Raw genomic sequence first — 16,695 nt, 5'->3', positions numbered from 1 at the left:
CTTAGGTAATTCACCCACCCACGCCTCCTGGGATTACAGGTGTGAGCCACTGTGCCCAGCCTATTTTCTCTTTTTAAAAATTACTATTATTATTGTCATTCTCAAGCTATTATCTCATAAATGTTATATTGTCTATATTAGATTTTCAGTGTGGGCTATATTTTTTAAATAACAGATGGTATTTGAATATATAAAAGATATAAATCCTTTTCAAAATGTTGCTTTGTGTATTTTTCTGAAAAGCTTGGCAACCATCTGTAGAACTTTTGCAGAAGACTTTTTTCTTCCCTCATTTTTCATCTCTTTAAAATCAATGACTATTTTTATTCTGCTTGGTCAGACAAGTAGGCCTTTGATTTACAACAGCTGTATTCCCATGGAACACACACAAACACACACATATATAATTTCATTTTGCCTTTATAGTTTTTTTTAATTACCCAGTAAGAAGACATAGTTTATTGGTCTAAGGATTTTGGAATCATGCAGGTCTTTTAAACTAACATGATGAAGTTATAGAGTGGTTTTATTACATATCTTATTGCCATAAGTTTGTCTAACTCTGGCTTTAATAATTATATTTTAACAATTGCTAGCCTGTGTATAATATTTTCCTTTCCTTGACTTCTCCATTTTATTCCTAAATTCAGAAGATTATTGATGTGAATTCTTCAACCGCTGGTAATGTATTTGAGCTTGATTCCAGTTGTTACTAATGCTCTTCGATAGTTTATTATTATAAAAATGCCATGACGAGAATCTACTGATATGTAAGAAAATGTCTATACTTCAGTTCAGCAGTACTCCAGAGCTAACATTACCAAGATTTCATGAGGGAAAATAAAACTGAATAGCAACCAAGAGTTGGCTCTCAAATATATGACCATTCGTTTCTTTGTTTGTTTCTCTTTCCCTAAAATATAAGAACAAGGCAATAACAAATATAAAGAAAAAACTTACAGCCACATTACATTTATATTCCAACAATTAACTTATAATGTATCTGCCTCATATAAAAATGCCAAAATATGTAGGTACTCAAGAAAACTTTTCATTCTGAAGATGATCAGGAATTTTTGTTTGCCAGTTCGACTGACATTGAAAACCTACATTTGCCTATTATTCTCCATGCTTCCATGTAACCTAATAACCACCCAAACCACCAAAATGGTGGCCTCTAACAAGGCTGGGTTCTGGTACTGCTGGCTTCTTATTCTACAGCCCACATGTTTATATGCTGATAGATGCAAATACATGTAAGATTCTCTAAGGCCAGACATAAGTTCACTTGGCCTGTAACACAGCAGTGACCCTTGAAATGCAAGTACAAACTCCACATTTTTTAGTTTCATATTAAACATTTCATGCTTCGTAGGAAACAATTAATTTCATCTATTAAAAGAAACCAAACGAGAAAAACTCCAACTAAATCTATCACTCATTGAGTCTATAAGCCCAGAAAAAAATTTAACTTCCTCTTGCCTTGGTTCATCTACATTAGCTCCTGAATGGATACACTGGGGCAGGGAGAAAGCCATTTTCTAGTCTTGTTTCCATACAGACTTGAGTTCTTCTCCCTGAACAACAGGAGTAACAGTCCAATTTTACTATAACACCAGTTCTGAGAGAATCAGCTGAAGGAACAAGATATCACTTCAGCCACTGCGTCTTTCTAAAAGTTTCTTTCAGGGATGATACCTTAATTTATTTTTCCACTGCCTTTCTCTTTCTGCTAAAATACTAAGCATACACCAGGTTGGATAAATAATTGGCATTCAGTAAGTAAACTTATTATTATCTCTTTAATCCATAAAGATCTTTCTTAACTTTTTTTTTTTGGTGTTTATTTTTTGAGACATGGTCTTGCTCTGTCACCCAGGCTGGGGTGCAGTGGCACTCCACAGAAACACGGTTCACTGTAGCTCCAACCTCCTGGACTCAAGCCATCCTCTCACCTCAGCCTCCCCAGTAGCTGGGACCACAGGTGTCTGCCACTGCACCCAGGTAATTTTTAAAAATTTTTTGTAGAGACAGGGTTTCGCCACATTGCCCTGGCTGGCCTCAAGTTCCTGGGCTCAAGCAATCCTCCCACCTCAGCCCCAAAAAGTGCTAGGATTACAGGCATGAGCCACCACACCCAATCTTAACAATCTTTTTAAGATAACATTGTTTTATTAATAATTGAGATGTTTTGAACAAAGGTCATTAATATTAAGAACTTTTGTAGATCATTTAGTGTTACAAGTTTCTGCGAATGTGAACATATACTATCAAATAGTTTTATCATGTAGTGTCCACCCTAAATCTTTCTGGTAAATAAGATGGGTTAAAAATAAATTATGTCAATTTAAAAATTTTAGTCTTCTGGATTTTTATTTTAAAATATTATTTCCTAATCTCCAGAAAAATTACAGTGTATTGATACTGAAAATGAACACATCTCCTATAACCTTGAAACCTATTACATAACGTGTTATTGCTTCTTTTTTCCCCACTATTTCTCCCATGACATCACAACCAGTTCTTGAAAAGCTATTGACTCTTAAAAGTTGAGCTTCGCATTCTTACCTGGCACCCTCTTTGCCCAGTTGATCATGTGAACCAGCTCCCTGTCTGCCAGGTTGGTCAGTAAGCCCATCATCGAAGCTTCACTGAAGGGTCTGGTAGGATCATACTCGGAATAGAGTATAGGGGGCTCAGCATCCAGCAAGGCACTGACCATCTGGTCGGCCGTCAGGGACAAGGCCGGGCTGTTCTTCTTAGAGTGCTTGATCATGAGCGGGCTTGGCCAAAGGTTGGCAGCTCTCATGTCTCCAGCGGACCCCACTTCACCCCTGCCCTCCCCATCATCTCTCTGGCGCTTGTGTTTCAACATTCTCCCTCCTCTTCGGTCTTTTCGTATCCCTGAAAACACAGGGGGAAGAAAAAACAATTAGTTTATTTTTTTCCCATGTAAACTTTTATACAAAAAATTTTCAAAGCTAACCGTCTTTCATTTTATTTGAAGAAATACTTTCAAGCACAGGTGAGCTGGTAAGTGTTTAACAAGTGGCTCTCCAAGAGAAGAAGAAAAAGACTTCTATTTGTAGCAGTTGCCAATTTTCATGGTGTAAATACTGCCACCATAACAAACTTCAGGCCACTTGTCTGACATCAAATGGCTTACAAAACTTCTGAAAATTGAACAGTAGGCTTTGGTGAGCCCGTACAAACTGACTCTGACACACCAGGTAGGGGTGTGTGTAGGTAATGAGTGTTATAAAAAGAACAAAATTCTAATTTTAGTTATTCTTAAAATATGATTTAGCATCAAAGACTACTTCTGCTAGGAATATTCTTTTAATAGTAAATTAAAAGGGCATTTTTAAAAGCATTTAGTCCAAGTAGACTTCTTAATGGGCAAGACTAAATAAGAATGACTTGCTCGTAAGGTATATTACAGCCTCTGGCCCCCTGGGGTGCTAAGTCCTTCACTGCTGCTAACCTGCTCCTCATCACCCTAGGATTACCACAAGTCCCTCAAGTCATTTACTGGATTTTAAGCTTTTCACAAATGTGTTTGTTTTTTCCTAACATAAAAGTTGTAAACTTCTAAAAAGAGTTTGTTTTATTTGATAATTTCCCCCCAAAGGTTTACCCAGCTGTGGTTCTCACTAACTAAATTATGAAATGGGGTGAAGAGGGGGGATCCAATCTTTTTGCAGTGATTCTTTGAGGTTTGGGCTCAGCACCTTAACCTGAAAAAGGCCATACTGTGCTGCCGAAATGTATTAACATCTGCCAAAAACAACTATTTTAAAAAGACAAAGAGCTTCTATATTTTCAAAACAGTTAATCTCTCCAATATTTATCAGACAGCAATAATTCTTAGATTTAAATGAAGGAAGCAATCATTTTGATACAAAGTTAATACAACTATTTTTAATACCAAAGACATGAGAAATAAATGCTCTTTATAACATATCACTTGTTCTATCACTTTATAACAAATAACTAGTGTGAGAACTTTGTCTTGTTTTGTTTTAATTTGTAAACGTATTTGGACAAATGTGTAACTGAAATATATATATATATGTTTTATACATATAAATATATATATATAATATATTAAATGACACTTCAAAAACATAGAGAAGCCATGAACTCTTCCTATTTGCTCAGTATTAAAATAAGCATTTCTCATGAAATAGTAAACATTATAATAAAGATTATTATTAGTAATATGCATTCAGAACTTACTACATATTTTAAGCATTTACATACACTTTACATGGAAACACTTTAGAACTAATTTAGTTCTCACAATAATCTTGTAAGTTTGAGAAACCGTTACTTAAAGAGATGATCCAACTTGTACAAGATCATTCTCTATTAAGTATGATTCCAGATTCTGGCTCTGAAAAGAAGTTTGCTTTTGTTTTCAGTTAAGCAGAGATTTTGAATTTAATCTATTATGTAGGTACAAATTGAACAAGTTTCAGGACACTATGTAGGTACTAACTTAACAAACTGAGGGACATCTAAAAGTAAAAGATGAGAACAATGGCACCTGACCAGCCATTGTCCTTGGTCAGGCATTTCAACTTTTATTGCCAGATTTGCCAGTGAGATCACAATATCTGAAGTAAGGGAGATGATATGTCCACTCTACTCTCAACTCATCAGAGCATACCTGATGTATCACACTCATTGCTGGATCCTGAAACTATAAGAAAAATAAGCCTACTCAAGTTAGAGTAACTAGACGGGTAAGGAGACATGAAATCAGGTCATATAGTGAGCAAATGAGGAACAAAGAAGGGTTAGCCTAGAGAAAGGAAAACATGGAGGAAACCTGAGCATCTCCTGTACGTGAGTTGTTCTGCAGAAGACGGGTTCAACTTGTTCTTTATGAGCCCAAAGGCTAAAACAGAAGCAGGGTGTGGAAACTTTTTAGTTAGTTACAGCTCAATGTAAGGAAGCAGTTTGAAATAGTCAGAGCTGATGACAAAGATAGAAGCTCCCATCATAGGAAATGATGAGGGGGATCACTCGGGGTTTCCAAGAATAGGCTAGATGAAGACTTTCAAGGGATGTTCCCAAAGGATTCCATTATCCAGAAAGCATTTGCACTAGTTGACCTCCAGTAGCCTCTCCAATGCTGAGATTGTTCTATACGACTCTACCATCCTCTATTTGAAACACTAGAAAAAAAAATGTAAGAGCAAGAGACTTGCGGTGGAAACCAGGGAAAAAATGTCAAAAGCAAAGAATCTTTCTCGGTTCAGATTTCTCAGGAAATTCTGAGGTCAGAGTTTTGAGATGAGTTTTAACTTGTATTTCCCTACTTTGTGTGAGGGCTGGGGTAAGAAAATGCCTGGTTCTTCAGTATTAGTCAGTGTATTACCCAAGTACTATTTATACCCCTATTCTACAAGTTTACAAAGAAATTAATAATGTGATCAAGTCTTACAGGAAAGATGCAGCAGTGATTACAATCTTTCAATAGCAGATCTACAGAAAGAAATAAAAGCAAGTGATTTGACTAAAAAAGAAATGGTTAGAAGGTGATATTGTTTTTCCTAAGGTGAAATCAAGAGTTACCAAATTATAACTACACAAGCATTTTACCTTTTAAAAATAAAGTACTTTAAAAATAATATGCTTCTTTCATAAATGTAATTTATCTTCCTTTAAAAAGATTCCAAAGAAAAGCACTTAGGTTAATAAAGCAAACAAAATGTAGTGTTATCACCCACTTTAAAAGGCTTCAGCAGTCATACTAAAGCTAATCCACTTTCCAGCAGAAGAATTTTAGAATCAATTCAGAAACTGATATTGGCAGTTACCAAAAATATTTCATCAAAGTATTTCTTCATTTAGTAAAAATCCGTTCAATACTTACAATGTATATTCACGGAAGATGCAGTAGTAAACAAAGACAGATCATGTTACCCTCCATCAAGTTTTCAGCTTGGAGGGAGGAAGACATTGATCAAAAGTTATTCAATGTTCGTTGAATGAGTTAATGAACGAATGAACTGCTGAAAGCACAGTGGATGAGAGGAAGTGACTGGGGAAGAAGGAGACAAAGAAAATGTCTCTAAGAAAGGATGTCACATTTAAATCAAATCATGATATTTCCCTTCTTGGAGGAATTTCGGAGCAAACTACTTAGATGACTTAGTTGTAGTACTATGTGAAGAAGTAAGTGGAACCACCACACCCATTTACATCTCACAACTGTATGATTCAGGTTGTTGAACACAAGACACACAGGTTTGGGCTTTAGAACAACAAAATGCAATTGGAAAGATGAGGAAAGAGATGACTATTTATAAAATCATCAAATAATCAAGTAGGTGAAAGTAGATTCACTTAGCACTAACAAATATTTTCTTTAATATACTGATATGCTTTGGCTGTGTCCCCATCCAAATCTCATCTGGAATTGTAGTTCCCATAGTCCCCACATGTTGTGGGAGGGGCTCAGTGGGAGGTAATTGAATCATGGGGGCACGTTTTTCCTGTGCTGTTCTCATGATAGTGAATAAGTCTCACGAGATCTGATGGTTTCATAAAGGGCAGTTCCCTTGCACATGCTCTCTTGCCTGCTGCCATATAAGACGTGCCTTTGCTTCCCCTTCACCTTCTGCCATGATTGTGAGGCCTCCCCAGCCATGTGGAACTGTGAGTTCATTATGCCTGTTTTTCTTTATAAATTACCCAGTCTCAGGTATTTCTTTATAGCAGTATGAAAATGGACTAATACATATACCCAAAATGTACGATATTTTCCAAATTCCAAAGTCCCTACAAAGTGTACAAACAAAAAAAAAATTAGAAAATTATACATAGTATATGATCAACTGCATGTGATAGGATCCCAAGGGTATGGTTGAATAAAGAATGGATACTCTTCTACATGGGAGTAGTAATTTTACACATTATTGGTGATAATATTGCACAGACATTTTATAGAAGTTCAAAAATATTTAACTAGAATTGAGTGGAAGAAGGTAAAAAAAAAAAAAAAAAAAAAAAAAAATGACCTGACTTCTATTTCAGTTTTACCGCAGGTTAAGTGAAAACTGCAAATCAGAAACAACAGGTTGTGTCACTATGGAACATACAGCTTATTCTTAATTATATAGAATGGTGGACCACAGGAGTGGCATGGATAATTGAAATTCAAAGATCAAATTTAAAACTCATTCCTTGCTTCCTACCAAGACATTGTCTTGAATTGTTAGTAGACCAGTAACATAGAGTGATATGGATTTTACTTAAGTTCACCCCCCAACTGTCTAACTTTTGTTAACTCTCAGGGAAAAAGCCAAAAGGTCAAACTACCAGTTCATAAAGCAGAGGAAAAAACAAAAGAAACAATTCGTTTAGATCATGCAAATATTGAACAGGCAGCCTCTTGACGATCAAGAAGTTTACTTGCAGTGACCAACATGTTGGCTTGGAGTGCCATACACACAAGATACATTGTCATTCACACACGAGCATGCCATTTTCCAGAATGGTTGAGCAGTATATTCAATTGCACAACAGAGATATTGTGCCCTGGATAGCTAGTGTACACTGTCATTATCTCTCAAGTTACATAACTGACTAGACAATATTTGCATCAAAGCAAATTTCTTTGTACCTCTTTTCAAAATTTTAACCTTAAAAATGATTGAAGGATTTTTCTAACAAGACCCACCTGTTTTATATAAGGGATCAAGATACCAAGCTCTCTTTCATCCTGCAAGCCCACTGTAAGTGTGAAATGCCACCAGTTTGAATTTCATCTCCTTGGGTTAAAGCAACTGTAATATCCTCATCACATTGTTGTAAGGATTTAGAAAGGCTGAGTATAAAATTTCCACTTAGCAGAAATCAAGGTGGATTTGAATGATTCTAATCCACCTAGGAGGTATTAACTTAGGAGAATTTATTAAAGCAATAAACACCGGCAACAGGAATGAGGAGGAAAAGGAAAGAGATAGTACGGAGGGCACTCTCTAGGGGAGGTGAGCCCTAAGGAATCTCTTCAAAGTCTGCCTGGACTTGGAAGCTAGGTAGAAAGGCGGTATAGGGGACAACTTGTGACAAGGTGAAAGGAGCTGAAGACACATCAACTGCTTAAACAATTATGTCCTGGCCCTAAAATCAAAAGATCTGTCCTAATGAGTCAAATGCCTAATGAGGCATTTTCAAAGACTACCTCTAATTACTTCAGTTTGTTTAATCATCTGTTTTTTTCATTCTTTAAATTTTTTGGCTTGGCTATTGTATCTCAGAAAAAGTTAACATACTGCCTGAGTATTCATTAGGAATAGAATTCATTGGATTATGCTTCTAATGCACTCTAATTTTTACATTTTCTTTCGTTGAAATGAGCTTTTTTCTTAATATGCTATGCTTCCAGAAAAAAACTAGTATAATATCAGTAAAGTTATTTCTCTCCAGTTTCCCATGACTACTTTCATGTATTATTAGATATTTTGAACATTTGCATAATCACTTTCTTTTGTTTCTCAATAATTCATGAGGTATTAAGAGGCAAGACAAAGAAATACACTGAGCTTTTAAATTCAACATGTTAAAGAAAACAGGAGTGCTGATTAATTAAGAATTAAATAAAGACAATAACTAATAAAACTTTCTCTGGAGAGACTCCCCAGTATCAATTCTAACACTCTCCCTTCAAATACTATAAGGTAAGTACTGTCATTGTCCCCCATTTAACAGAAAAGAAAGAAGTTCAGATTAACTACCATGCTCAAGGTCATACCACGGGCAGCACAGAGGTTTGAATCAAGGTCTGTCTGCCTCCAAAGCCTCAGTACCACAATGTCATTGATTGTAAAGCATTGGTAAGACCATTATATCATGATGTATCATTACACTATGTAATTCATGCAATTACAGATTATTATTATTATTAGTGTTATCACAGCCTCTAAATGTTTCAGGTCAAGGAACTATAAATTATCTGGTTCACTTAAAGCTACTTAATGTTCTTTCCTTCTCTCCTTTCATATCTACAAACTCACCTTAACCCACTGAGCATTTCCTTACATGTCCCTGCCTATAGTCCCCTCCTTGCTGTCTTTAAGCCTCCCTCCTAGTTCATAGGTTCTTTCTTGCCTAGATCATTGCAGCAGTTCCTAATTTGTCTTCTTGCCTATCTTCAGTCTTCCCTCCAACCCAATTAACTGATCTCACCTATCTTCAATCTTCTCTGCAACAATGACTGCCTTAGCCATCAGCAGGAATTAACTATACTCTGAAAACTCTTGGCAGTTCTACGGTGCTACTAGAGGTGGTGCTGTTGAGGTTTCTGGTCATCTCGTACCCCCCATTTTGTCTAAAGCAGCTATGCTTTTATATGTATTTTTTATGCTGGGATTAGGGGAAGAACTTATTTTAGATAGAGTTTACTGGTTTTATTTTACATTTTAAAAGCTACTGATCTCCTGAATAAAATCAAACTCTAAGATTCATGAATTTCCACAAATAGTCTCAAAGTACTTTTCAAACCTATCTTTACAAATCCCCTCCAAAAGCCTTTGTTTTTTATAAAACAAGGATGAGCCTGTGCCTCTTTTTATAATACTTCCCAACACCACCTTGTTCTTTTTCTATGCCTCCTCTTGCATTGGCCTTGAAAACCCAATTAACACCCCATTTCATCCATAGTGAATCTTAGACCCCACTCTAGTTTTACGGCTCTACTTCCCCTGTTCTTGTAGTTTTTCTTTCCTGTGCCATTCATTTGGCAACTATGATGTTCTACCCTATATATATACTTACACCTAGGTTCCTCCCAACTTGCTGTGGCCTGAAACTTCTCTCCAGGCTGGAAGCAATCAGAAGGCTCACCCCAATTTTTTTCCCTTTCTTATGAAATACCATCCTGCACTGATTGATGTCCAAGGTTTAAAGACAGCAGTGTCATGTCCAGTGTTTTGTCCAGGTTTTGTTTGCTTATTATATTTTCTGGTGGGAAGGTAAATGTAGCCTTTGTTACTCCACCTTCTCCAGAACCAGAAGTTTCCAGTAATTATTTTGGTCATCTGTTTAACAAAATCCTTTAACCTCGTCTTTTCTCATGAACAAACTGCCAATTTGAAATTCTTAGTTTCTTCTTCTAGAGTTTTGCTGGCATGGACCTTATTAGGATTTCCCTTTCTTTTCCCATAAAGTGTAACAAGCAAAAACAATTTCAAGCCCAACTGAGAAAAATTGGAGGGTGGCAAAGTGAAGATTACATTTAGTAGATAAAGGATGCCCGATTTACCATCCCCCAAATTCCCCCACATGGCAAGTTTAGGGGCCCCATTTCCTCAAAGCTGCTCTCCCCAAGTCTTAGAATGAACTAGGTTTCATTGATTCCGAGGAGCAAGTCCTGCCTTCCCCACCTGCTGACCATGGGAACATTTCCGTCTTCATTCATCTAATGATGCACTCTGATACAGATTACAATGACTGGGAGAGGGAGACAAGGTTGTTGTCTATCCCTTTACAGTGCAGCTAGGGAGTACAGCACGGTCCCGATGACCTCAGATGAGGGGTCACAGTGCAAATATAACTCTTCCTTTATTAAATGGGATGACACACCCTGTTGTAGGAACAGGTTCCCAAGGTAAGTTGGAAAGGTCTTTCTGTTTCATGTTACATAATGAAAAAGGGCATGGACTGATGTGACTGTCAGGATTTGAATACATCCCAAAGTAAGACTCTTCAGTTTCAGAATCTTCTAGAAGTTCAGAATCACTAAGAAATTCAGAATCACCTAAAGTTACAGAAATTTAGAAAAGCTGATGACCAAGGAGAGATTTCATCATTTGTTGGAGTATATTAAAGTGAGCTGTTCTTTGTAGGATGTTTTTTGGAAAATATTGAAATCTGTAATGAATTAACTAATTGGTGTAACACTCACTTGTGAATTCTTGGTTTCCCAGCATCTTAGTTGCCTTCCTACATTTGGCGAATTCCCCAGTACCTGAGTTGGTGGTTACCAGGACTTGCTTTCCATCACAAAAGCTATAAGGACAATTACTGTTTTCTGTGGCTCCGGACTCTAGGGTGAAGGTAGGTGACCTGGGCCCCACCTGCATGCAGCCTGTTCCCCTGCGACTGTGAAGTCTGGACACAGGACAATTCAGCCTGCTGTCCTGTGGTGGATCTGCAGTCCAGGAGTGAAGGCAGTGCCTCCTGCCAGGCTGCCCCCAAGGCATCACACTGATGAAGTGCTGGCTGCTATGCCATGCTGACTGCCTCTTGGTTTCTACCTGTTTTCCGAGCCTGGTTATTCATCCTTCACATTAAATCTGTGATCAAACCAAAATTACTTCAATAATTTCTTTTTCTGCTGAAGTGAGAAGCAGTTTGTCTTGCTTGCAATCAGTAATAATAATAATTATTATTATGATAAACTAACATTTATTGAGCACTTGCCAGATCCCAATTGCTCATCTAAGCTCTTGACTAAGTTACACCATGTAATTTTCAAAGCCACAATGTAAGGTAGGTGCTATTAGTATTCCTTTCTATAGCCAAGGAAACTGACACATGAAGATGGGGTTTGAACCCAGGCAGGCTGATTTCAGAGCCCATAATTTTAATTACCATGGCACAACTGCCTTAGGAAACACTGACTGGCACGATCTGTAGAAACCTACATGCACTGTCAATCAATATAAATCTGTTCTGTGTTTACATATGGGGTTCTAGAATCCTTAGAGGGCAAATTATTATATAAGCCAGGGCCTCTATTGATCCAGTATGGATACAATCATGATTCTGTAATTGCTGGAATTATCAGCTATAACATTTCTTATTAGAGATTTCAAAAATGCACACATTTTTGAAAAATAATTTCAAAAATAATTTCCCTGTTTTCCTCCTCATGCTTTTATTTTTGGAAATTATTTACCTATTAATAGACTCTAGTGCTTAAATATCAGATGTAGTAAAATAGGTTATTATTCTGCACATGGAGCAGATAGACTAAAACTGCTATCTCCTGCCAAAATTAGTTCTCAAAATCATCTTCAAGATGATTTTTTAAAGGTACTACAACTGGCTGAGAATGGTTAAGAGCCCCCAAGGAATGGAAGAATGTCATGTATCACTTATGTAAAATGTACACATGCTCATTCACTTTGAATCAGCTTTAATTTTATTCATTCACTTAATACAACAAAGTTATTGAGAGTCAGGCACTGCTCTGGGGCAAAAAGACAAATCCCTACCCTCACAACGTCATATTTTTATGAGGAAGATAGACAATAAACAAATAAACATATGATGTCTGATAATGGTAAGTGCTAGGAGAAAAAAACAAAGTGGAAAGCAGGGGAAGAGGATGTTTAGATCAGGGACTACCTCTCTGTGCTGTAGAAACCAGAATGAAGTGAGGAAGGTAAACGAGCAACACACAAATGCTGACACTGGGAAGGAAATGGGCTCGAAGGTTTCTAGCAAGAGCCAAAGACCAGGGAAGGTCACAGCAGCCTGAACAAGGGAAAAGTAAGACAAGGGAGGCCAATCCCACAGGGCCATGCCAGCTAAGGTGAGAGCTTGCATTGTACTCTAAAAGAGATGAGAAGCCACTGCTTTCCACAGAGCAGAGGAGTGCCAATGATAGAGTTTATAGTTTTGGAAGAACTCTTGGCTGTTGGAAGAACTCAAAGATCAAAAGTTACAAAATAAGTTAGGAAGTCATTGCAGTTGATGAGGTAACAGGGGTTTGTATTAGGGTTATTTCAAAAGTGGTGAGAAGTGCCTGAGTTTAATTTATTTTGAAAGTAAAGCCAATAAGACATGCTGATGGATTGGATGTGGAATGTCAGGAGAGAGATAAACAATTGTGATTAAGAGTTCAAGGGCTCTAATGGAAAAAGAAGACAACACACAATAAAAGATGGGTAATACGAGCAGAAAGATAGAAATTTTAAGAAAGAATCAAAAGCAAATGCTAGAAATGTAAAAATGGTATAATCAGTGAGCTGAAAGATAAGTCAACAGAAACGTCCCAAACTGAAACGTAAAGAATCAAAAGAATGAAAAAGCAAAAAGTATAACAAACATATGCATAATTGGAATACCATAAAGAAAAAAAAAGAAAGGAGAAGAGAAAATATTTGAGGTAATGTTGACTGATAACTTTTCAAAATTAATGACAGACACCAAACCACAGATCCAGGAAGCTCAGAGAATATCAAGAAGATAAATACATGCCACTCCTTACAAAAAACAAAAGAAACAACACCTAGGCATATTGTATTCAAACTGCAAAAAAAAACCAAAGACAAGGAGAAAATCTTGAAAAAGCCAGAGTCGGGGCAGGGAAACACCTAACTATAGAGAACAGGATGAAATACAGCAGATTTCTCTTCAGAAACCACACATTAATAAAGAAAGTGAAGTAAAATATATAAAATGTTGAAAAAAGTGACCAATCTAGAATTCTAGATGCAGGGAAATTATCCTTCAAAAGTGAAGATTAAAAAAAAAATCATGCAAAAATTCAGAGAATTCATCACCAGCAGACTTGCCCTGCAGAGTATGTTAAAAAATGTTCTTCAAGCAAGAGGAAGGTGATGTAAGTCAGAAACTTGGATCTACATAAATCATGGAAGATAATCACAGAATGTGTAAATTAAGGTAAAATAAAAGGAAATTTATTTTAGAAAGGATTCTAAATTCTTTCCAAATTCTTAATTGATGTAAACAATAGGATTATAAGTCATGCTGCTATAAAGACATATGCACATGTATGTTTATTGCAGCACTATTCACAATAGCAAAGATTTGGAATCAACACAAATGTCCATCAGTGACAGACTGGATTAAGAAAATGTGGCACATATACACCATGGAATACTATGCAGCCACAAAAAAAGGATGAGTTTGTGTCCTTTGTAGGGACATGGATGCAGCTGGAAACCATCATTCTCATCAAACTATCGCAAGAACAGAAAACCAAATACCGCATGTTCTCACTCATAGGTGGAAATTGAACAATGAGATCACTTGGACACAAGAAGGGGAACATCACACACCGGGTCCTATTGTGGGGAGTGGGGAAGGCGGAGGGATAGCATTAGGAGATATACCTAATGTAAATGACGAGTTAATGGGTGCAGCACACCAACATGGCACATGTATACATATGTAACAAATCTGCACATTGTGCACATGTACCCTAGAACTTGAAGTATAATAATAAAAAAATTCATTGAATATCAAACACATAGTATAAGAAAACATATCATACTTAATTAAAATTTTTCATATTGATTACATGTGGAAATGATATTTTAGATATACTTGACTAAATAAAATATAATCTTTAAAAAAACAATAACTGCCTGTTTAAAATCATAATAGTAACAATGTATAGGTGATTATAGTATATAGGTAAGCAAAATGAATGACAGCTACATCACAAGGGACAGTAGGGAGGAACTGAGAATACTATGTTATAATATTCTTATATTTCATGCAAAGAGAAATAGTGTTATTTGAAGGTGTATTTAGAATAGTTAAAAATGTATACTGTGAACTTTAGGGGCACCAGTACAAAAATTCTTTAAAGAAGTATAGTTAGGCTGGGCGTGGTGGCTCACTCCTATAATCCCAGCACTTTGGGAGGCCAAGGCCGGTGGATCACCTGGGGTCAGGAGTTTGAGACCAGCCTTACCAACATGGAGAAACTCAGTCTCTACTAAAAATACAAAATTAGCCGGGCATGGCGGTACATGCCTGTAATTCCAGCTACTTGGGAGGCTGAGGCAGGAGAATCGCTTGAACCCAGGAGACAGAGTTTGCGGTGAGCCAAGATCACACCATTGCACTCCCACCTGAGCAACAAGAGCAAAACTCTGTCTCAAAAAAAAAAAAGAAGTATAGTTAATACTCTAAGAGAAAAGATAAAATGGTATTACATACATTGCTCAAATAAAACTACGAAAGACCAAAAAGAAGCCTTTGACAACAAATATGAAACAGTTAACAAACATAGGTTTATTTTTATTCAAATATATCAATGCTTGCTTTAAATATAAATTGTTTAAATATACCAATTAAAAGATGGAAGTTGTCAGATTGAATTTTAAGGAAGATCAAACTATACGTTGTCTACAACAAGCCCCATTTATTTATTTATTTATTTATTTTAACTCTCCTGCCTCAGCCTCCTGAGTAGCTGGGACTACAGGTGGCTGCCTCCACACCCAGCTAATTTATTTTTAATTTTTTATTTATTTTTATTTATTTCTTTTTTATTTTACTTTAAGTTCCAGGACACCTGTGCAGAATGTGCAGTTTTGTTACATATGTATACAAGTGCCATGGTGGTTTGCTGCACCTATTAACATAGGTTTATTTTTAAACCTGTCATCTAGGTTTTAAGCCCAGCATGCAAAATACTTTATTTGGTATTTGTTCTAATAACAATGCCCACTTTAAATATAATAACTCTGATATGTTAAAAGTAAAGGAATGGAGAAAGATATACCATGCTAACATTCATAAAAATAAAGCTGAAGTGGTTATATTAATTTCATGCAAAGCAGACTACCAAAGAAGGAAAAGTATCAAGGATAAAGATTATGATAAAGGGGTCAACTGTTCAAGATGATATAACAATGGTAAATATGTGTATATATGTGTGTACCTAACAAAAGTGAATCAAAACACATGAAGCAAAATGGTTGAAACTAAAAGGGGAAATAGACAAGTCCAAACCATTATTATACTTAGAAACTTCACCATTCCCCTGTCAGTAATTGCTAGTGTGAGCAGGCAGAAAATTAATACAGATATAGTTGACCTAAACGGTATGATTAATCAACATGATCTAATTAATATTTACAGAATACTCCATCAAACCACAACTGAATACACATTCTTCTCAAGCTCTGATGGAATACACACCAAGATAGACCACATTCTGGGTCACAAAACATCCTTAACACATTTAAAAGAATAGAAATTGTACAAAGTAGGCCTCACACCAAAGTGGAAATAAATTAGAAATCAACAGAAAGATAGCTGGAAAATTTCAAAATATTTAGAGATTAAACAACACACTTTTAAAGAACGTATGAGTCAAAGAAAAAGCCTCAAAAGGAATTGTAAACTATTTTGAACTAAATGAAAATAAAAATAGAACATCAAAATTTGTGGGACGCAGGAAAAGCAGTGCTTAGAGAAAAATTCATAGCATTAAGTAAATATATTAGATAAGAAAATTATATAATATCAAAAACCAACCTAAGCCACCGCCTTGGAAAACTAGAGAAGAAAAAACTAGATAAGCTTAAAGCAAGCAGAAGAGAAAGAATAATACAGACAGTTCTCAACTTAAGATGGTTTCATTTATGATTATTTTGACTTCACAATGGTGCAAAAGCAATATGCATGCATTCAGTAGAAACTGTATTTTGAATTTGCAATTTAGATCTTCCCCTGTGCTAGCAATATGTGGGACAATACTCTCAATTAATGCTGGGCAGCAGCAGCAAGCCACAGCTCTCAGTCAGCTATGTGATCCTCAGGGTAAACCATCAATACTCCATAGTGTGTTTTGTTGCCAGATCATTTTGCTCAACTATAGGTTAATGTATGTGTTCTGAGCACATTTAAGGGAGGCTAGGCTAACCAATAATGTTCGGTAGGTCAGGTGCTTTACATGCATTTTTGATTTAT

At 36.3% G+C, this 16,695-nt stretch overlaps 1 protein-coding gene across 8 annotated transcripts in view; it reads right to left on the bottom strand.

Moving 5' to 3' along the window:
- Window positions 1-16,695, bottom strand: part of ESR1 (estrogen receptor 1) — a 432,869-nt gene that overhangs the window by 151,441 nt on the left and 264,733 nt on the right. For 7 of the 8 annotated variants that reach the window (XM_005552152.5, XM_065542899.2, XM_045390344.3 and 4 more), the window contains one exon: window positions 2,569-2,904. In XM_005552152.5, coding sequence (XP_005552209.1) covers window positions 2,569-2,904 — 336 coding nt within the window. Of the gene's footprint in view, window positions 1-654; window positions 914-2,568; window positions 2,905-16,695 lie in introns of those variants that run through there. The other variant, XM_074037299.1, reaches the window with a different exon arrangement.

The sequence above is a fragment of the Macaca fascicularis genome, chromosome 4 (genome assembly GCF_037993035.2).
Source record: "Macaca fascicularis isolate 582-1 chromosome 4, T2T-MFA8v1.1".
Taxonomy (NCBI): Eukaryota; Metazoa; Chordata; class Mammalia; order Primates; family Cercopithecidae; genus Macaca; species Macaca fascicularis.
Note: the sequence above shows the minus strand (reverse complement) of the source record. Positions and strands in the feature narration are given on the sequence as shown.